The sequence below is a fragment of the Copadichromis virginalis genome, linkage group LG5 (assembly GCF_057382275.1).
Source record: "Copadichromis virginalis isolate Kocher_CV1m ecotype Utaka linkage group LG5, C_Virginalis_male_GT1.1, whole genome shotgun sequence".
In the NCBI taxonomy this organism is placed as follows: Eukaryota; Metazoa; Chordata; class Actinopteri; order Cichliformes; family Cichlidae; genus Copadichromis; species Copadichromis virginalis.
In genome coordinates, this window is record NC_140622.1 from 18,131,557 (window position 1) to 18,154,684 (window position 23,128).

The 23,128-nt window shown below is 38.8% G+C and overlaps 1 protein-coding gene across 2 annotated transcripts in view; it reads right to left on the reverse strand.

The window, feature by feature from the left end:
• mdfi (MyoD family inhibitor) overlaps nucleotides 1-23,128 on the reverse strand; it is a 30,587-nt gene that overhangs the window by 4,855 nt on the left and 2,604 nt on the right. For both annotated transcript variants that reach the window (XM_085456327.1, XM_085456328.1), the window contains exons 3-4: nucleotides 9,188-9,331; nucleotides 78-431 (exon numbers count right to left, since the gene is read on the reverse strand). In XM_085456327.1, coding sequence (XP_085312453.1) covers nucleotides 78-431; nucleotides 9,188-9,331 — 498 coding nt within the window. The remainder of the gene's footprint in view (nucleotides 1-77; nucleotides 432-9,187; nucleotides 9,332-23,128) is intronic.

The window sequence follows — 23,128 nt, forward strand, 5'->3', positions numbered from 1 at the left end:
CAAAGCAAAAGTGAACTTTGCTATCACTCCCTCCCTCTCCTCCTGCTCCAGTCTTTGTGTCAGCATCGGTATCTCACCATCCTGTGCCTCTGTGGGAATCTGGGAGCTGTTGCTCTTGGAGCTGCTCTTGCTTCTCTTGCTGCTCTGTGAGTTGATGGAAGGGTTGGACCGCAATTTCTTGGTGTGTTTGGGTCCCGCTGAAGAAGATGAGGAGGTGGATGAGCCGCCTCTCGGTAGGGAGCCCAGCTTAGGATTCCTGACCCCGTTGGACTGGAGTACATGCGTGTGAGGTGTGTGCGTGTGATTCGGACAGTGCGTGTGAGGGGAGCGTGTGTGTGCGTGGTTCTTGGCTTCACTGCGTATCTGGCTGCTGGGCTGTGACCGACATGGCTGGGTGTGGTGGATGGGCGTGGATCTGGCTGCCGGTTGAGCTAGGGATTAACAAAAGTATATCCATTAACAGCAGGCTCACATAAACTTTATTTTAAATGAATATCATTTCAAATCAGTGCAGTTCAGTAAAGATCAGTGTTGCTGTACTTATGATTTTATGTGCTCAATCATTTGGCTGGACAAAGAAACATTGATCTTCATTTCATACTTCACCTAACAAGGATCAAATCTAAAAACTTCAGAAAAAAATCCATAAAATTTTACAGCATTTATACAAACGGGATGGAACTATTTATATTATCTGTTGGTTGTGAGGAGTCTTTTGTGTGTAATGAACCTGTTCTGTGTGAAGCTCTGAGACTTGTCTTAATGTCCGGGCAGATGCGGTGTCATCGAGAGGGAGGTTTCGGGAAATTGAGTCCAATTACAGAGTCCACCCTAAAGGAAACTGCTCATGGGAAGCACTATGTATTTACTGAGCTGAACCCTGAACTTACTTGTCTAGACTCTTTCACAACTAGAAAGAAAGAATGAAGAGTTTGACAGACAAAGAGAGGAGTTTGTCTCTAGGTAGAAACACCTCCATGTGATATTTTCTGCAAACATACTTTTGTTCCAAGATAAACCGTACCTAAAACGCTCAAGCATTATTCACAAGTGTTAAATTTTGCTCAGTAATTTGTATATTTTACCACCAAGTGTTATGGAGTATTAACAATTCAGCTAGAAAGTAGAGGGGCAGAAAAGCTCAGTTTCACTGCCAAAGCAAGCACACATACTCTGAAAATGAAATTATGGAAGCCTGTTTAAAAAAAGAATAAATCATGTTAGTATTTAATACGATTCTATAGATATAGCTCTACAGTTCTTCCTTACCTAAAACCATGTGCAGTGAAAAGGTGTGGTAAGAATGAATGTGGCATAAAAGACCAAAGAAAAGTCTAACACACACACACACACACACACACACACACACACACACACACACACACACACACACACACACACACACACACACACACACACACACACAGAGTGATCTGTAACTATGAGACATGTCTGGAACATGGAAACTGTGTGTTCGATAAGCACTCAGAGACAGATAACCCAACTAGGCATGTTATGATTGGCTGGTGGCTGTGGTCACAAAACCAATCTGTGTTATTAAAGATTCTGTCATTCAGCGTTTTTATAACTTTGCTCCAGATGTTTGGCAGACTGCAGGCCCAGAGTATGTGAATATGTACGTGCACAAGTCTGTTGACATGATCGCATGTGCAGGGCCAGTATGAGGAAGCCATACTTTCTTCTCTAAAGTATGTCAAAAGTCTTCCATGTTATTCTCTTTTTTTTCTTCTTTTCCCTTTTGTGTGAGAAATTCGTACTGCCCTCTGTGTTCACCCCTTCTCCCTTACACTCTCTGCGTATTGTCACTCACTTTTAGCCTTTTTGCACAATACTCTATTGTAACACTCTGACCCTAGCAGAATTTATGTTGGAAAGCGAAGAAGGGGGTTAGTCAAACTGTAGCGGTACTGTGCACAGTTTTTCACTTTCCTCTTTAGTTTCTGAGAAAATCATATGTCCTGTGAGTTTGTGGTGCGTGAGTGTGCCTGTGCGAACAAAGTACATAGGTGGATTTGGCAGAGAGAGGGACGTGGAGTGAGGACTGTCTCCAAACAGAGCTTGAGGTTAGGCTCATACACACATATATGCATACAAGAACACGTGTGAACACACACTCATGAACACACACAGAAAAAAAACAAGGTCTCTTTGTCTGTGATCAAGAAAGTTAGTTAGAAAGATGAAGTGAAAATAAAATAGGTCGCTGCTTGTACATTTTTGGACCAGGAGGATGCATGGGTGTGACACATAAACACAATGATTCAGCTTTAGAGGGAGCTGGGAGCTGGTTAAAAATAACAGCAAATAAAGAGCCAAATGATTGCGGGATTAACATGATGAGACTGGGAAACCACAGTGTGTGCATGTATGGCACGTACACAGCTGCGTTGGCCACTGGGGGTCCTGCAACCTCTAGTATGAAATGTGCATGCGCAGGTCTATCGGTGCCGAGTATGAGTCACCCTCGGATGAATGCAGCAGCACGCTGCCATTTACACACCCTCCACCTCTTCCTCCTGTCCTGGCGGTTCTCAGCTACATAAACACAGCGACTGTGAATTCTGTCTGTCTCTGTTCTAGCTGCTCTGTCCCACTGTGTCCTGTAAAACTATAACATTTCTAATCAAACTAAATACTTAACCCGAATACAGCCTTAACAGCACGTGAAGAAAAGATGCATGCAGGATGAGCCTCCTGACTCCTAAATCTATATGCAAGCTTTTGTGCACTATTAAGCCAACAAGCTTAGCAGAGTAATCTAGATGTCAGAGTATTTTCTGATAACTGTGAACGTTAAACTTTATATTCTAAATGAAAACAGTAAATTTGGATTGCTTCAGGTTTTTCCCCAGTAAACATCTATATGTATGCATTTAATTATGAAAATCCAGAATGATCTGTACTGCATAACATACATGGAAACAAATCAGTTTCTCATCATCTGTGTCTGTGCATTTGAAAACGAAGTGCATGTAATGTCCCCCAGCTCCCATATTCCCTCTGAGTTTTTTTTCCTTCATAGTTTGATTGTTTTTAAAAAGCTGGCCAATAAGTGCGAAGTACTAAAACTATGAGAATTGGAAAATGATAAGCGAGTGTTGTAAAGTGCTATTTAAAACAGTTTTCAATGAGACTTCCCCACATTTTTGGCTGCTATACAGAGCTGTAACCAGCATTACAGTGTTAATGAGGCTTGTTTAGTTGCACCCACTCACTATGGTGAAAAGTAATGTGAGAGCAGAGTTCAGTCAGAGGCACAAGACTGGTGACTCAACATGAGGTGTGTGCAGGATAAAAGTGTGACTCAGTTTTGGCCACAAGGTTCAAACTGCTGTCATTTTAAATAACAAAATATTTGTTCTTAAGAATCTTGAAACTTATCATTTTATCCTTGTATCCATGCAGTTTTAAAATATTGTCACTAAATTCACCCATAACTGGAATATACTGTACAAACCATTCTGAGGCGTTGTCGCTGTTACTATAAGTATGGTTGTTTAAATTACTGTGGATAAGCCTGAAAACTTTGATGGATTTCTTATAGTGTTGTTGCTACTATTCATAAAATTAGATTTGAACACAGCATCACAGAAACCAAATTTCTGCAAGAGACAGATTTAAAGATTTCTTGCAGTTATGTTAAAACCAGTGTTGAAAAAACAATTCTGAAAATATATTTTTGCAAGCAACCAATTACTTCTTACTGTAAGTGCTAGCTAAGCTATCAAATGGAGGAGTCTGGTTTGCTTAACTTAGCTTCTTACAAGCATTTGAAAAACAAAGCATTCTATGAAATCATGTAAAAAACTAAGTACACTCTTACTATTAGGAATATATGAAGAGATTAAGAGTGTAAGTAGCAACCGTGTGCTAAGTGATCATCTGCAAAAAGTGAGCGCCTCTCTGAAAGTTTTGGCAGCTGTTGAAGTCAGTGACAGTGCAATTAGAAGAAGACTGAACAAGTTTGGTTTGTATTAAAAGGTTGTCAGGGTAAAAGAAGATTCAAGGGCAGAGAAAAACCAAAGTGAAAATGTTTGGCCATAATGCACAGCACCACATTTGGTGAAAACCAAACACAGCATATCAGTGTAATCACCTCACATCACCCGTCAAGCACGGTGGTGGAGGGGTTATGATTTGGGCTGTTCTGCAGCCACAGGATCTGGACATTTTGACTCAATGAGTTGACCATAAAATCGTCTGTTTATCAAAATAATGTAGAGTCAAATGTGAGGTCAAATTTCAGAAAGCTAAAGCTTGGCTTAAATCGGGTCATGTAGCAGGACAATGATCCCAAGCACATCAACAAAACTACAGCAAAATGGCTGAAAAAGAAAAGAATCAAGGTGTTGCAATTGCCTAGTCAAAGTCCAGACTTAAACCCAAGAGAGCTGTGCATAAATGAATGCCCGGAAATCTCACTGAACTGTAGCAACGTTGTAAAGAGTGTTTCAAAATTCCTCCACAACAATGTGAGACACTGGTAGTCACACAGAAAGTGATTACTTCAAGTTATTGTTGTTGGAGGTGGTTGTACAAGCTGCTGAATTATGGGGTGCAATTTTCACAAAACGCACACTGTGGCAACTAATTAAAACGCTCTACACCTCTAAGTATTTAGGAAAGCCAGCGCAAGATCAAAACAATCTCTCACAAAGCTAAATGATTACAAGTTGACTTTGTGTCTGCACATATTTGCAGAAGCTTTTCTATACTACAAAAAACAACAACAAAGTCTGACTTGCAACTTGCCAAGTACAGTTCTATATTGCATTTTTGCACTGAAAGATGAAATATGACATTTGGAAACAAATGCAACATTTGACTCATTTGTGTGTTTTTCAACAGACAACACAGTGTGCAAATCACAAATTCAAGAAGGAGGCTAGGTCTGAATTTGAAACCAAAGCCAGTCAACATGCAAGTATAATATAATACACAACAGCATTAATTACTTGACCTGAGTTACCAGCCAAACACTTTGTTGACACATGACCCCTGTGACATCTCATAACTGAATCGCCATCCTTCACCTTGTCACCATGCTATGTGCATATTTACAAATGACTAAAAAGAGATGGCAAAGAAAGGGTAAGGTGAAAGAGAATCTAGTCACAAAAACAGAGAGGGAAAACAGTTTGAGCCCAGTGACTGGTCTTTAATTAAAAGCAACGTCACAGCACTGTTAGATTTCTCGACAACAACACGTTGCACACTCCTCCCCTTTGATGACAAGATAATAACAAACAGCTCTGCTCTGGGTCGCCTTTTTTCTCATATACATTCATCTCATACAGTGAAGATGCTGCAAAATAATAAAGATAAGGAAATGGAAGTATGAGAAATATTTCTTCAGTTGTGTCGCTGATTAGGCTACGCGTTTTATTGTTTCCAGTACCAGTGAGTGTAAGCAGGAACAGCTGTGAACACGTGTGTCCTGCTGTGACCATGACGTCAAAGACAGTGGTGTTTCATGACATCAGTGACTGAAGTGTGTGTCTGAGGGAGCTTGGGAAGGTGTGTGTGTGTGTCTGTTCCACTTAAACCATAACACACTCAGATATGTCTGCAGATCTCTTGGCACTTTGTTCTCAGCCGGCTTGCCCAGGGCCAGACACATAATGAAACTGTGATGTCATCACCGGGAGACAGAACATACGAGCTGTGGATTTTTCTGTTTATGCTTCTGTTTCTTCACGCCGTCGCTCCCAAACACTCTGATGCACACGCAGACATATACGCAGATGTCACACAGCCATGATCTCACCACAGACCTGAGTCACAGCTACTTTATGAGGTCTACATGCTCATTATGAAGCCAGATACACAGATGATTGATTGACTGTTTGCAGACCATATTTAAACTGCATTCATACTGATAGAGGCCCTCAGACGTATAATTATGCAGACAAGCAGACATAAGCTGTCAGTATTCACCTGAGTGAGGGATAAAGTTTAGAAACTAGTATTGTTTCCTTTGTGGTCATTGTGTGATTGTGTAAGTTTTAAATGGAGAAAGCTATGGATGAAGGCAATGAGGACGAGTCCATGGAAGCAGATTTTGTTTAAGCCCACTATAGTTACATAACTCACTCTGTGCAGCAAATGGAGCTGGTGGGTTTCACGGTTTTTACTGGCAAATAAAGCAGAAGGAAAGAGACAGGGAAAGGCAGACAAACTTCTAGGGCTTCCAGTTCAGGTCTGAAAATAGACGCACACAGCAGACAGGACAGGTAGAGGCAAAAAATAGTCCAAGACAGCAGATATTCACACACCTACTCAGTTCAAAACAAACTCTGTTAACCTACTTATAGGTTTCCTGCCTGAAATCTGAAATACTCTTTATATAGTTAGAAAAGTAGGATGAGACAGCATTGTGTGTTTGTGTTTGTCACAGATATTGGCCCTGGATTCCAGGAAATGCGCTCAGAGTTTTCTGACTATGCTCAACCCCCACCTTCTCACCCCCGAATTCCTCCTTTCATTCATCACCATTCTTTTCTTTAGACAAATTGAGACTCATGCTTTTTAAGTATACATTTGGGAGTGTTTTTACTGTGAAATTTGACCTAATAACATATAACATATTAGAAATAGTTTAGAAGTTAAGCCGAGAATGTTGTAATTTCAAAACAGAGTAAAGGCAATAAAAATAAATGCCATTTGGTAATGACAGCAAAATTGTGCAATCTTTGGCTTTGACACAGAGAGTTTGAGCTACTGCACAGCATGGAAAGTAAAAGCAGCTCCTTTGTGCAGACAGAAAATCACTAGACTAGTAATAGGAGGGAGGAAAATGGGTTTTGGTGCTAACTGTGTGACTTTGTATAGAGAATTGTTAGGTGTTGTGCTACTAGTCACCAGCAAATGAGCAAATTGATACTGAGGGCTGTGCATACACCCAGTGTAGAATGTGATGACTGGACAGCTGGAGAGGTTAGGAAGTAGTTTAGACTTGAAGGGCGTAAATAAAGCAAACACAATAACCTCTCCTCTTGCAATTTTCTTTCTTCAGTGCTATTGCCAAATAGGTATTTTATTTTACAGCAGTGAAAAATGTTACTGGCATCAGTAGACCTGTTTCACGGGTCGAATTAAACAGCACCAACAAAGACATTAAAACTGAAATCTGGATTTGCATTGCAGCAATAATAAAACAGACAAATAAATCACACTGACTTTTTTTTAAAACGATTCAAATCTACCATAATCCCAAACAGTATGTTGTGTTGTTAAATCTATTTTCCTGGATGAGAACTGATATAGGAATATGAGAATATTTATTTTGTTTATTTTTAAATTTTATGTACCCTCCAACTTAAATCTTGTCCCACAAGCCTAAACTAAAGATGATGAGGATGACAGCTCGAGCAAGCAAATGGATAAATGGTGGAAGAATGCCATATGTGAATTTGTCTCTAATTGCCACATTTCATTAACTTTGCATGCAGTTGCACCTACTCTTAAATGTGTTTTTGTTGACCAAGTTATAAATCCAAAGAAGCCGAAACACTGGCTTCTTTTAATCTCATCCAAGTACGCTTAACTCAGACAGGCTCAGGTGACTCATTTCAAAACTTAAGTGTGATTCATGAAGATATGCGACCTGTAGCACAGTGAGACTGGTTATGTTTCCTCAAAATACAACAAAAGAGATGAGTCATTGCAGGATCGTTTTGATACCTTGGGCGAGATCAGGATAGTTGTTAAAGAAGAGTCTTTGCATGCCATGTTGCATTTGTTGTCTCTCTCAAACCAGCATAGCAAGCAGCATGACATTATCTGATCATTCCCTATCATTGTGTGTATCATGCACATACACCACAACAATCATTGCAAGCAATTTTAAGCTATTAGTGCAGACTATTGCGACAAGACAAATAAAAAAATAAAGAAAAAGAAATTTAAATCAATCCACCAGCTTAGAATGTAAGTGAAAAGTGAAGAGGTGCATTAAGTTGGGGGAAAAAAAAGAAATTTGTATGACACTGAGGTGGTAACAAAGCATACTCCGTCGCATTACCTTTTAATTTTGTGTATATATATTTAGCTTGTTGTGTACTATAGTAATATATGTGCTTTTACAATGTATTTGAATTGCTGCTAGAACAGTGTAATTTCCAATATCCACCTTCACTATATAATGATCTCTATGCCATGGGCCTGCTCTGTGCATCATGGATGAGTTTAGTGGGGAGAGGCAACAAATAAGCTGTACCTATAGAGGGAATATGAAAGATTAAGTCAGCTTCTGCTACCAAAAACTTGGGCTAATGCAGATGTACTTGCCCTCTTTCTAATGGCCAGTAGCGGGAGTCTCTTCTGTTTGGAAGAAGAAGTCTCACTGCATAGATGTCTTTGAGAAAATTAGTTTGCTGCTAACTTGATTTATGACCTCTGTAAACACTTTCTTGAAACGTTTATTGTGTTTAACATCATCTGTAAAAAACATGATTTTCATTTTGTTTATTATAATCCCCATTTGAGCAAACCAGATGCAGGGCTTGTTCGTAATGCAGTGTAGCTACATTACGATTCACAAGATGCTACTAAACATGTGGATTTGACCATGTGTATCAGTCAAATTCCCTCCTTGCTTTTTAGGCCTTTAAAAAAAAACCCAAAGATGGTGACAGCTGGGGCTACAGAGCAGGTGATTACAGAATTACATGAAATCTATGTGATTTGACTCCTCTTGTTTTGACTAACTCAAAGTTGAATATTAATAATAATAAAAACCTAAAAAAAGAAGAAGAAGAAAAACTAACTTAAGAAAAGTTGCTGTCATGCGACTATTTTTATTACGGTGATATTCTAACAAACCTGGGGAAGGATTAAAATGTAGGAAAGTGAAAGAAAAGAGTAAAAGGTGTTTCATTTTGAGTGTTCAGACTTGGGTGCACACTTGGTTGTATTGGGAAAAAAAAATCAGAAAGCTAACCTACTTAGCTGACAGATGTGGATGTAGATATTTCTGTCTGCGTGTATGATTACCTGACCTATTTCTTGAGGGTGTGCAAATGTGTTTGTTAAAGGTCAGGACAATGTGACTCATCAAACCAGTGATCAGTAATGGAAAAAAAGTCTCACTGGTCTCTCAAGTGTGCGAGTGTGTCCCGATGTGTGAATGTGTATGCATGTGTGTTTGTGAGGGTGCTTTACTCACATGTGATACTCTTGTAAGGTGCTGTAAGCGCCAAATCTGGATGGCTGGTGCCGGAGCTGCAGTTGTCGCCATCATCGCCTTGCAACCGTTCCGGGGTGCCATTTAACCTCAATATGAGGGGCTCAGTGTAGGTGTGGGCCACATCTGCAAAACACACAGGTACACAGACACACACACGAACAAGTTAAAGAAAACGTCTAAAAACAGATCTCAGTGTTTTAGATTTACTGTATGTTATGTGCTGAGTAGCTGGGTGGACTTTTTATGAATGTATTAATGTTTATGCTTGAACAGATTCCCAGTTTTGTTTCCTATTATCAAAAATAACCAGCAAGCTGTTTCCCCACTTGTGGTAAACTTGCCTACTCTGTTGTCATTTCCCATCCACCAGCACCTAATTAATTTTAACAGAGTAGTTCTGCTGACTTCAACAAAGCAAAAGATTTTGTCTATGTGTTGGTGTGTGCTCTCTCTGTCCTAAACTTGCATCTGGAAGTAGTTAAATCCAAACCCTTGTGACTGTTTAGGGGTCCATGTGTATGCTTGTGAAACCTGAAATCTTTGTGGGTCTATATGTGTGTGCATGTCTCTTTTTGCAAGCCAGTGTCTGTTGAACACATAAGAGTGCATGCACACAATATATATGCAGTAAATACATGTCTGGGTGTTTTATATGTTCAAAGGTACCATGCAGTCCTCTAATGAAGCTGTTATTATACAAACACACACATGCACTCATATGCACACCATACACACACAAAACACAGAGGCCTTCAAAGTGAGGCAGGCCTCTGAGAGGTGAAGACTCATTCCTGGGCAAATGGGAGCCAGCTGGGCTTGATAAACACACACATACACGTACACACATACAAACCAAACCACGTCCTGTGCATGGACTCAACACTTCCCGGCTCTGTTTATTTACTCTATCCACTCTCCCTCACTCCTCTATCTGTTCTCTCTTTCCTGTCCCCAGCTTCTCGGGTTCACATTCCCTTTTGACGCAGATACATTCCTGTGCATTTCTGGCATAATTCTATGGATCCATTCTCATTTTTATGGCTGAACTTTTATACAGTCTGTCCAGTAAAGACCGTATAAATGTAATATTCAAATAAATAAGCAAGCCACAGGCTTTAAGCAAACTGAGTAATTATACAAAACAAGAAAGACAACCCAAACAAACAAAAAATAATTTTTTGCAAGAGCTGTGTAATTTTTTAGAGTATACATAGATGGTCGTGAGATAGGTTTTTCCAATATATGCTGCAATTTACTGATAGCTGTGCAGTAGGACGAGAAGGAGAAAAGATATAGTTATCAAGGTGAAGTCATAAACAGCAGCAAGCAAATCATTGGGTGATTTAGCTAAATGAAAAAAAATCAAAATACAAATCAATGCACATGACAGTAAATGTAATTACTAAACTGAGAAGCAATGACATTTGCATTTCTTAAGATGTCATTTCTAGTAACATGCATGATTAAAATTAGGTCTAGGCTACGATACTGTTAGCTGTTCCACCTAAACATATGAAAACAACATGATGGGATTTCACAACTTGAATAAATATGTTTATTCATTTGAAAAAATGTTGTAGAGTTGCGCAATAATTGCATTTTAATGCCAATCTTAAGGTCAAATGTCTTTTGGTTTTCACACACACTAATTTGTCTTTTGTCCTATTATTTATTACTGTTAACACAGTTTTTGGGGTTCTGCATTGTCGGTCAGATAAAATATCAGACTGTTATTTTTCTTAAATAGGTTTTAAAAATTTTATAGAAAAGAAAAACTTTCTGCAATAATCATTCTAATTCCACATTTAAAGCTACTAAACTTTGAAATATATAAATTGTAATATTAACTACAGACATCTATATAGCTTGATCACTATGAGCACTGCTATGTCTGTCACATCTGACAAAAATAAAACTAAGTCCATATAATATACACGACGAAAAAGAGGCCGTCAAAAGTATTATGATTTATTTTATGTTAGAATTTATTTATTTATTTATTTTTTACATTGATCTGTTGGTGATTAGTCTTTTGGAAATGTTGCAATGACAAACCTATTGATCAGCCACAACTTTAAAACCATGAAATGTCCTGTGGTGTCTGGCACTTTCAGGACATTGGCAGCAGATCCTTTGGGTCCTGTGGGTTGTGGCCTCAGCGGCCTGTTCTGCAACCCGTGGATGTTGATGGGTCTGGGGAACGTCAGTATTTGGGCTCTTTGTTGTGTTCCTCGCGCCATTCCTATGTAGTTTTTAGACGCTTTGCCCTGAGGCCATTGGGCTCTTTAGCATGGAGCATGAAAATATGTTACTTGAGCTAACCTTGATGAAAAGGCCTAGTGTTTTAAGCCTTGCGTGATTTTCTTGCAAAGGTTTGCGTGTGTTTGTATACCTGTGCATATGTATATATCTGTGTCTCTCAAGGGCGTTTTGTATGTGTGGGTATTTTTGTGTGGGAGACCCATGTGAACAGGAGCTGAGGAGACGGGAAATACTTCCTGCTTTTCTCTTCTATTTGATAGCGGTACACAAAACTCACACCCATACAAACACACTTAAAACACTTACCGTACACTCCAATAATACCTTCCTGCATCTCACACTCACTCTCATCACACATACTTTTATCTCTGCCATGTGGAAGCGATTTTTCCAAGACCCATATTTTGTCCATTAGACTCAATCAGTCTGCTCAGATATGAAAACCACTAGTTAGAACAGCTGTCCTGACACCAAATGTCTGATTTAGAGGTAACTGTGTGTTGTAGTCGACATGTATCACTGGCAAGCAGTACATGTCTATGTACTATGCATGCAATAACCCACCTTTATATATTTATCAAATTCCTTAAATAACACTCAGTGCTGAAACTCAGTAAATAGTAAATTAGAAGCAAATAAAAAAAAAACAGTATGTGTAACTTCAGGAGGCTAATCATAAAGTCATTGAACATTGTGTTTCATATTCCTATAATCAATGATAACGCTATCACTCAAAATTGCAAGTAACATATAATCATCTATTGTTCTACACAACTGGTATCAATTTGATAAAATGTTTGAGAATGGATTGTAAAAAAATAATAAGACACCATATGCTGGTAGGCAACAACTGAGTCTGATAACTTTAGACAGCTGGCAAGTGTTTAAAAATATTGAGATCAGTATTATAGTTTATTTTTTAAAAAGGGCATTTATCAGTTCAAGTCATTGTGTTTCTCGTTTTTCCTCATTCTTTGGAAACTGCTTTTGGGGCCAATTACCACAGTCACACAAAGCACAGAAAAAAACCCTTCTGAAAACTAAAAGTCAGTCTTATTTGAGTCCCCAGTAAGAATCCAATTGAAATACAGAATTTGCTAAAACTAAAACAACTTTGCAGCAGAAGTCTACAGAATACCGCAGACACTGTTGGAAAAACCCCATGATGGCTTAAAAACAAAAACAAAAAAAACAATAAAAGTGGGATAGGCTCCATTCGTGAGTTGCAGATGGGACACATACAAACAGTGTGAATATGAAACTATGGTTAATAAATATAATTTTTTGAAAAATAAATAAAGAGTTTGCTGATGCTATCGTTCAAACTTTTATCAAAAGAAATTCCAATTGTTATTGTTAATGATCGACTTTAAAACAATATCGGGTTTGAACTCTGAAGCAGGGCACGTCAGAAAAAGGGAGCACCCCAAGCCGTTTGATCATATGATCTTATGTACTCTTGAATCCTTCACTACAGTTTGTCTTTGTTTTTTGACTGTGGGGTAGCAAGGGTTAAAAGTGTATGGGACTTTTGACTTAGCTAGTCAAAGCGTTCCCTTTGTAGATGTTCGAACCCACGATTGTTGGATCGAAACACATTCCCACAAACCCTCAGTGCCATCCAAGCAGGCCATCAACCAATTTTGCGTTGGCATAAGGATCAAAACACATAACCGCTCGACCTCGGAGCCAGTTCTGAGGACCATGAAAGATGAGCCTCTAATTAAAATCAGACCAGACCAATCAAGAGCCGGTGAGGAGATACGACTATGTGTTTACACTTGTGGGTATTTGTTTGTGAAAGCTTGACTATATACCTGTGTATATTTCTGTATTTGCAAGTTCATGTGGGTTTGTAGTTTGGTATATGTACACGTGTCGGTGGCCCTGAAGGGGCGATTCAGAGCAATTTTAGTCTCCTTGTAAACAAACAGTTAACCATTAAACCAAAAACATATGGATCCCATAGGGTAATGATTAGCATAAACACAACACACACAGACACTATTTACATGAAAGTGAAAATGATGTGACATATCCTGAATTACCTGAAGGGAAGCATTTCCTGCTGTTCCTCCTGGGGATGGAGTGTGTTGGTTTATAGAGAACAGAGGGCTGAGCTGAGTTTACCTGCTTCCTTTCAAACTATCTCTACACTGTTTCTACAGCTCCACTATGACATCTTTAAAAACGCAAATGTCTAATGTGTATGCAAAAGGAGGTCTCTTAGGCCCTGTGGCAAAGACAGTGTGCCTGGAATGTTTTCAGACACTTTCAAGGTTTCCATGTTATGCTATATTCCAGACGCCTTTTTAAAATGGATTACATTCATTTATTCATCCATGTAAACCCACAAAGACAAAACAAGAACAAATTTGAAATGTTTTGTTAATTCATTTTCAGCAAAAGACCAAAATCGTTGATAAACACCTGGTGTATCCTACCATAATCAATTGTCTTTGAGATGCTTCTACAACTTGACTTGAATCCAGTGCTTAATTAAAATAATCTACACACACACACAGCTATGGGTATTAGGGCTCACTGTTGATGGTGTGTCAGAGTGAAAACCAAGCCATGAGGTTAAAAAATGAGAACCACCAACAGGATGAGTTTAACAGTCTTCTATAATCTGGCCAAAGTGAGTTACTGGGGATGGGCAGCCTTGGTCAGGCAGGCTCAAACAAACACTGTGGTCTTTTTCTGGAGTTGGCAGAACCTTAGAGAAGAACACGGCGCAGTACTCCAACAGCAAAGGCCTGACAGAAGCGGTTACTCACTAGCAGGCACATGACAGCATGCTGGGAGTTTGACATTTTAACCACATTTAGACCAAGAACTCTGGTCTGATGAGACATAAATTAAACCATGCCACAAAACAGATACTTGGCATCACTTCATTAATACCATCTGCACAGTAAAATGTGGTGATTGCAGTATCAGGAACTGGGAGGTTAATATAGATAGAGAAAAAATCCTGAGTTGAAAACCTTTTCGAGTGTGGTCATGACTCCAGGATTGGAGCTATTTCTCTAGCAGCTCCATTCCCACAGGGGCAGATACAGGAAATCTTTCATACCTTATGTAACAACTCTCTACAATGCAACGAAGGTTATCTTATTTTGTATCAGACTGAGGCAAAAGCTACGTTTCAACAAGACAAAGACCTGAGGCATGCTACTACAAAACATATGAGTGATTCTGCAAAAGGCCTAGAGTGTCCTAACCTGGCCACAGTGGAGTATCTAAGAAGAGACCTAAAAAAGGGTGTGGGCAAGCTTTCCCTATCTAAACATTAAGGAGCCTTGAAAAGAAAGAAGTAGCAGCAAGCTTAAAGGATAATGCCAAAGAAGACTCAAGGCTGTAATAGCTACCAAAGGTGCAATAAGTATAGGTCAAGGGTCTTAAAATTGTGTGAATGGTATAAGTTAGTCTCTTAGTTTTAGTACATGAATTAAATATTCAAAATGTTTTGTCATAGTAAAGTACTGTGAGTGCAACTCAGAAAATAAATAAAAAGAGTCAAGTTTAGGATGAGTGTGCAGCATGAAATATTGAAGTGTTAAATAGATGCAAAAACTTTCTGTGAAAGCTTTATTTAAACTTTTGTACATTTACTGACAGAAAGAAAGAAACAAACGTGTGCTGAAATAAAGCAAAACCTTCACTGTGTGATGACAGCTAAAACTCTAAAAACTAAAGCTGTTTAATAAAGTCAAAATATCCCCACCATGTGACTTTTTTCACTATTTTTTGCACTAATTTTCCTTCTTTTATAGAAATATTATTTGGATGTTTTGAAATATTTGAATTTGTGTTCATAAAACAAAAAAATACATTTGTAAACGACTTCCTTCTTAATATTTTGTGACAATATTGACACAAATAAATGTTGCAGTTGTGTTCCTGTGTTCATACAGCATTTTAAAACACTTCATTCAGGCCCACTAGCAGAGAAACTAGCATAGAAGACATGCCGAAGAGCAGCCGAGCAGTTATCTGAGCAGCAGTAATGACTCGAACTGATTGAAAACACACACACTATCAGTGGGGTGCTGACCAAGATGGAGTAAAATATAAAGACAAGAACACAGATCTACGGTATAGGTGAATTGTTGTAGCCTTAATCACTCTCCCTCAGTAAATGCGCACACACACACACACACACACACACACACACACACACACACACACACACACAAATTAAAAGGGAAGAAGAAGCAATGTTTAAACTGCAATTCTAGCCAATTGGAAAATCCCACACCAAGAAACTGACACTGACATAAGCATACACTCACAGAATAAGTCGAAAATCAGAGATTATGCTTGCTGTGAGAGAATGGAGCAGTGTAAGCTCATTAAAGACAAAAAATGTCTGCTGCTGAACAGGCTTAAGGAGAATTTAATTGTGCCACTCTGTCTGTGGGATTCTTCTGGTTCGTGGGAAAATACTGGCTCTTTGCTAACAGATGCTACACGGCTGTGTCTGTTAGCAAAGCAGCTAACAGAACTCTATTTGTATTAGAATGTAAACACACCTGATGTAAAACAAGGACACTGTGCTTCAGTCTTAGTATCATGAACAGAGTAATGTATCCAAAATTCACTAAGATTTGACATTAGAAAAACATTGTTTAAAACGGTTTTTATTTCGATTTTTTTTTTTAGTTTTTAGGTCTTTATAATAGTGTACAGTAACACTTTCCTCTTATTGCTTTTATGTATTTACTGTAACTGTATTTATTACAGAGGTACTGATTGATCAGCCAGATATCGAAACTGGACGATTTTGAGCGTTATGAGCCTTGAATGGTGACCACCCTGTCAGCTTCACGTCAGATTATGAGTAGGTTACCGGTCAAATCAGATGCGGCAGCATGAGCCAACAGTCGCACAGACACTCACAGGCATACGCTAACATGTTGTTAGCGTGGAAACTCTTTGCTGTAAGTGAAGACGAAAATGTTGGGGACTGTTGGGGGACCATCGTGGAAATGTTTGAAACAAAAATCTTAATCAGACATTGACCAAACTTATGAACACACTGGAAAATGATGGGAGTAACTGAGATTTGTTTTGTTAAATAAATCAGGTAAAGATTGGTGTACAGCAGCTAATTTTCAGTTAATTATTTCTACTTCAGCAGTTCCAAGTGAGACTTACTGCAGCTGTAACTTACCACAATTTGGGGAAAATTGCAAACTTTGATCATTTCTTTTTTTATTATGAAAAAAATATTTTGCATTGACGAAAATTCTATTTTTGTTTGTATGTGTTGACATGTAAAAGTTCGTAGGAAAAAATTTGAATTGGCAAAAATTTGTATCATCTTAGTAGAGATCCAAGTGGAAGGGGAGGGGGAGAAACACGAGGAGAGGGGAGTTGAGACAACAGGCATTTTATAAAATCCAACAAAATCCCTGCTTTGGAGCTGTCATTTCAAAGTGATGTCATTAAATATGACGTCTGGCACAGCTGCATTAGAAATTGCTTTGTTACAGCCCAACTACTTCGACATTTTATGATCCCAGATGCCATATAAGCATAACAGTCTTCATGAGAACTTTTAAAATTCAAGCCTACTTTTAGTTCACACCACTGTGCAATGTGACAGCTTACTACAATACGATTTGATTTTTTTTTTTTTAACTAACACACAAACAAACAGAGAAAGTAAGAAAGTTACAAAACCAATTGCCTTAAATAAAGATAGAAAGAACATTTCTGTAGATCTTTTTTTTGTCACATGTAAGCAGTAGGGGTGCAACGATATTCGTATCGATATTGAACCGTTCGATACAGTGCTTTCGGTTCCGTACGCATATGTATCGAACAATACAAAATTTGTAATTTATTTTATCAACTTTCCTTCTGACGATGCTGTCTGTGTTGAGCGCTCAGTGAATCTGCGTTCGACTACTCCGCCTAGGGTCGACAGTGCAGCCTAGGCGGAGTAGTCGAACGCAGATTCACTGAGCGCTCAACACAGACAGCATCGTCAGAAGGAAGAGCGCAGGGCAAGCTAGCGAGACAGAAGTTAAGCTCTCCTTACAACATGGACCTCCCCCACCCTCATTCAGATCTGGCGTTTGGAATTATTTTGGTTTTCATGTGACGTATGACCCTGAAGGTAAGCGAGTCATGGACTAAAGTAAAACAGTATGTTGGATGTGCCATGCAATGCTCAATTACATGGGTGGGAACTAGTGTGTTAGCGCAGTTAGCTCGTTAACGTGTTGGCCGTCTAGCCCCATGCACGGGCGATCGGCGGTAGCTCGTTAACGGAGATTTGCCGTGTAGTGGCGTTAAGGTCATTTCAACGAGATTAACCTGAAAGCACTAGTGGGAACACAACGAATATGACTGCACATTTACGCCGACATCATCCTAGTGCAAAGACAAAAACAACAAGCATGCTACTAACTTTAGCCGAGTCATTTAGACAGCTGTTAGCACATGATTCTCCTTATATGTTTAATATGCTGCTGAGAATATAGCCCAGAAGAAGCGGATAGTATAGCTTTTATTTTGGAAAGAGACATTTCTCTGTAATAAACTCTCTTTTCCAAAGATGAGTGATTCCTCAATCAGATACAGGGCTCGCAAAATCGCTAGCCCAACGTCCTGGAGCTAGCGATTTTTTTCAGTCGGGCTACCAAAATCTATCTCTGCCCTGCCCGTCGGGCTATTGTAGGAAGGAAAAATATATGTCAATGCTTTTGCATTCTTTCGGAAATGTAGCTGGGTAATTATGTCATTGGCATCGGTGAGCCACTGTCAATATGTGACATATTGAAATCGCGTTTGAATTTGCGCTTGTTTTTTTGCTTTCACTTTGCAATCGCGCGAACTGTGTATAGAGAGCGACAGCACTGATCTGTGAGTGATGATAATTTGTGCACCAATTCCTCTGACATCGTCTTATTAATTGTTAGCTTACTATGCAAACATGACAAGTGAAATCTCCCGCAGCTTAAACATGTGAGAGGTTGATCGCGCAGAGAATCGCTGAGCTTATGTGAGTGCGTGTGTAAAAGCAGCAGGATATATATTTGACTACGATGACCTGGATGACTGAGAACCTTCACAGACAGATATATATTTTAGTTCTGCTGAGCCAAATAAGACAGGTCAGGGTGAAGAAGTGACAGCCAAAGAAAAGCTTACCACAAAACGGAGAAGTTATGACAAATCAGACTATGAGGCAAAAAGAAAGTGCAGCTTTATGTTTTCATGGACAAAAGAATTTCTGTGGCTGCAATATGACGAGCTAAATAACCAGGGCTGCACATAAGTGGTCCGCAGGTGCGCATTCGCTGTCAAAATAAAAAACACGCACAAGGGTTAGGGTTAAATTTAAAAACTGTACTTTTGAGTTAAAATATATATTTATAATTTTAATAAATGACAAATTAAAAAGGCATGAACATTTTTTTTGTATCGAAAAAATATTGAACCGTGACACCAAAGTATCGAACCGAACCGTGAATTTTGTGTATCGTTGCACCCCTAGTAAGCAGGGGTCATGTGTTTTTACCCATGACTGTTTCTTGGAAAATGGGTAATAACGCACAAAGAATATACCTGTGTTCCCTTGATTATCAGTCGTCTGACAACTCATCTCTCCTCCAGATGCATTTTAACAAGTGAGTCGTCCTTCAGCACAGAGTTCATGATGGAGGCAAATAGAGAAATGTGAAAAAACCTGAGAGAGGAATAATGATAACTGAGGACACTGTATGCTCATTGTGTGGTAGTGACCTGACTTCAAGCATAAACTGCTTTAATATCTATTTAACTATAAATAATACCATTACTTACAAAACAAGCATCATAACACACACACACACACACACACACACACACACACACACACACACACACACATATATATATATATATATATATATATATATATATATATATATATATATATATATATATATATATATATATATATACATGGATGATCTGATATCGTCGTGTTGTTGGTGTTGTTCCCACATCATCATGAAAATGTTGTTCCAGGTTCAACATTGCAACTGACCAATCACATTCTTGTGACATTATTCTTTTGCGCGCCAAGCCATTCGTGCATTTATGAAATTCCAATGTTGCAAGGACAATATCAATTCTGCTTACCATTTATTAAAGGGTTAGGGTCAGGGTCCGTTGATCGGCGGACAGAGACTGTTTCTCGCAGCTTAAGTACAGTTTTTTGTTTTACGGCGGTTTTTCCCGAAGTCGCAAAAGTATGACGTCACAACATTCTGATTGGTCACTTGCAATGTTGATCCTGGAACAACATTTAGTATGATGATCTGGGAACAACACCAACACGACAATATCAGATCGTGCTACATACATACATACATATATACATACATATACATATATATATACACATACACATACACAATAAAAAGCCCCTTGTTCAAATTTGTAATTTGTGATCTCATACCACGATGACATTATCTGTACAACAGGATTGATTACGATTTAAAGAAAGTGCTATAGTAAATCATTAGTGTGAGAAACAGAAAGAGCGCAGGCCACCAGAGCAGCAGCAATGAGCCATTCTCAAATGTTTGTGAGGTAGTAAAGTAAAATAAAGCACGCTCATTTTCGTTGGTCAAAAACGCCATAAAAATGCCTCAAACTGCTCTGAGTTTATTTCAATCTCTGTGAGAAACCAAATTAGACACAAGCCTCAACAAACCTCAAGGACTAAAAAAGGACAAGCAGGAAAATAGCATCTACACACGCGGGCAAAGAGAATGAGTTAGTGTATGAGACAGAGAGATGAAATAATAGGTAGAAACAGGTTAGACTGTGACACAGAAGGTGCATTTTACAGAAGAGAGCACCAGGCTGATCACAAAGGCTGAAGAGGCATAGGATGAAGAAGGTGGTCACTTGCTTGCTTTCATCAAGCTTTTTTGATGTGCAGATGTTGACAAAAATTGTATCTGCAAGCACCCCACCCCCCAAGAAATAAATTAATAAATGAAGCAGTTGCTTGTTATTACGTGTAGCAACAGTCAACAACAGGCACGATTTAATACTTCAGTCTTCAGTTCATTTGCAAATTGCTGGGACTGCACGTTTGTCATGTCTGGACAGAGTCAGGCAAGCTGTTACACTCTTGTTCCTATCTTTATGCAAAGGTAGCCACTTGCTGGATGTTGATCCATAGTAAACATTCAGTTAAATTAGAATTTTATCAATCATGTTAACTAAAAAAATAAAATACAGAAAAAGAAAGAGTAAATCATTTTAGTAAAAATCTAATCTGTTTGCTGTAATATAGCCTCACGTGGCTTTTTTAAAGGTATTCAAATTTATTGTTGCATTGGACTAAGCACTGTAGTTCTATACCCAGATGATGACAGCAAACTCTATGACAACTCACAGGCTGACACAAGAAGTACCTCACACTTTGAAAGCCTGAAGGTCATAATTCAAAGCAACTGCCAGAGTAGAATAAGGTTAGAACTATGATATTCTGCTGTTTATATGCGAATGACACAATAACACTGGTGTTTTCTTATTTTGCTTTTCAACATAAAAAAAACCACACAAGTTGTTTTTCTCTTATACCCATTCACCAATCTTGAGTCAGCTTAAACTCTGTCCCACAGAGATCAATGCAGTCAAATAAATGCCAAGATTTTCATTTTGCTTGGTCATAACGTCAAACATTAACTAACTACAGCTGATTGAAATTGCTTTCCATTGTTTCCATCAATGCTGGAAAAACAATGGAAGTCATCTTAAACTGTAAATTCCAGCATCTTAAGACGCTGATAGCTATTTGAAATCTCAAATAACATTTGTTAAAATTGTAATTTCACTATAAAAAAGGCTGCAGTTCATCCTTCATGCAGGCAGGGAACAAAGAGAAAGAACCAAGAAAACAATGGCAGAGAATCGGGTAAAGATTACAGAAGAAAGGAAGAAAAAATAGAGTGCAAGAACTCCTAGTGGTTAGAAAGCCTCAGATGTGGTAAGAAAAGGCTCCTTCACTGCATCTTCATGCCTGAGAGAGAGCCTTACTCACAACAACAAGAAGAACATGTATTTTAACACGCACATAACGCAAGTTTATGGACAAGTGATGACTGAGAGAGCTTCATTCACCTTCAGATAATCAGACTGTTTTAATATTGGAAGACAGGAGTGCTAAATATTGTGGCAAAGCATCAATTGTTCTCAATTTAATTATTGCTTTTTTTTAACTGTGAAGGGTCTTATCTGCATAACTTGGTAAAGGTGTTCAGAAATGAATGCAGCGCAGCACCTTTGAATCAATGCTAATCGGTGCTCAGAAGACAACAATGAGAATGGGGATGCCATCTCTCAAAGCTAGCTTCCTACCTAGCTAAAGCAGCAAAAAACACATCTGATACTGACGCATCTGTGAAAAATATGCAAAGCAGTCAATTCAATACAATTTTTAGGCTAGTAAGGAGCAGGTAAAGAGACAAAGATACCGTTGGGTATCTTTGTTGGCCTTCAGACAACAATTCTGACGCTAAAGAACCAAACGGGACAGGCAAAAAAAAAAGAAAAAAGGTAAAGAGACTAAAACTCACATCATCAGTTATGCTGGTTAAGTACCTCTCACAGGAACAGAGGATGCCATCCTAGAAGCTGTTACCCCCATTCTAATTATGGACCAGTGGTCAAATCTTTCTTTGAAGCCTAAATTAAAAATATACATGGCTGATTTTGCACACGATCTCTGGAAAACTGACTACTCCTGCATGTAACATACAATAGAAGATTGACTGCATGAGACAGTCTTACTTCTGGAAATTCTCTGTTTTGTTTAGTCAAGGGAGCTTTCTTAAAAGAGCATCCAGCGGACAGGTCACAGGACATCTACTCGCTCACTGTAAATTCCCACGGTCTTTGAAATGGAATGCTGGAAGGTTAAAAACGGTTTGATGTCCAATCATGCGCTTCAGACATTTACTTTCTCGCATGCAACTCTGTTGAGTAATGTCTAGAAAGGCTCAAGGATACAGCGCATGTGTGCAACCGCCCCATGTTTCTGTTGTGGTGTTGCAAAGCAGCCCACTCTTGATGCAAAGGGATAGGTAAAGGTCCAACAGAGCTAAAAGGATGACCTTGTTGCTCTCAGCAGTAGCCTGAACCTATATAACTTGAACCTGCTCAAACACACAGACCAGACGGCCAAAAGAAGATTATCTTTAGCAGAAGAAGGATCATTTACACTTTGTGCTGGCTTCCTGATGAGCAAACAGAGGTAAAGTCAGCACAGCCGGGAGAACATGTTTGGGCACAAACCTTCAATTTAATAACTCTCAAACTCTCCAAGAGTTATCATTAAAAATGATGCTGTACTTATAGTCATGGTTAACCACAATGTAGCATTGAACGGAGATGTGTGTGTTGATGTTAAACACAGTAATGATAAGAGTTGTGTCTGGACTTGAATTTCAAAAAATAGACAGAAAAAATAAAAGGAAATAAAAAATTTTCATCAACTATTAAGCAATTTTGTGGCTGGTTCCCATGGCCACAAGGCACTTAAATCTCTGCACACTACCCTAACTGTTAACCACACCTACCCTAATTACCCCATAGAACCTGCGCTCTGATCTACGTACACTCAGTGCTGTTGTTTTCCCA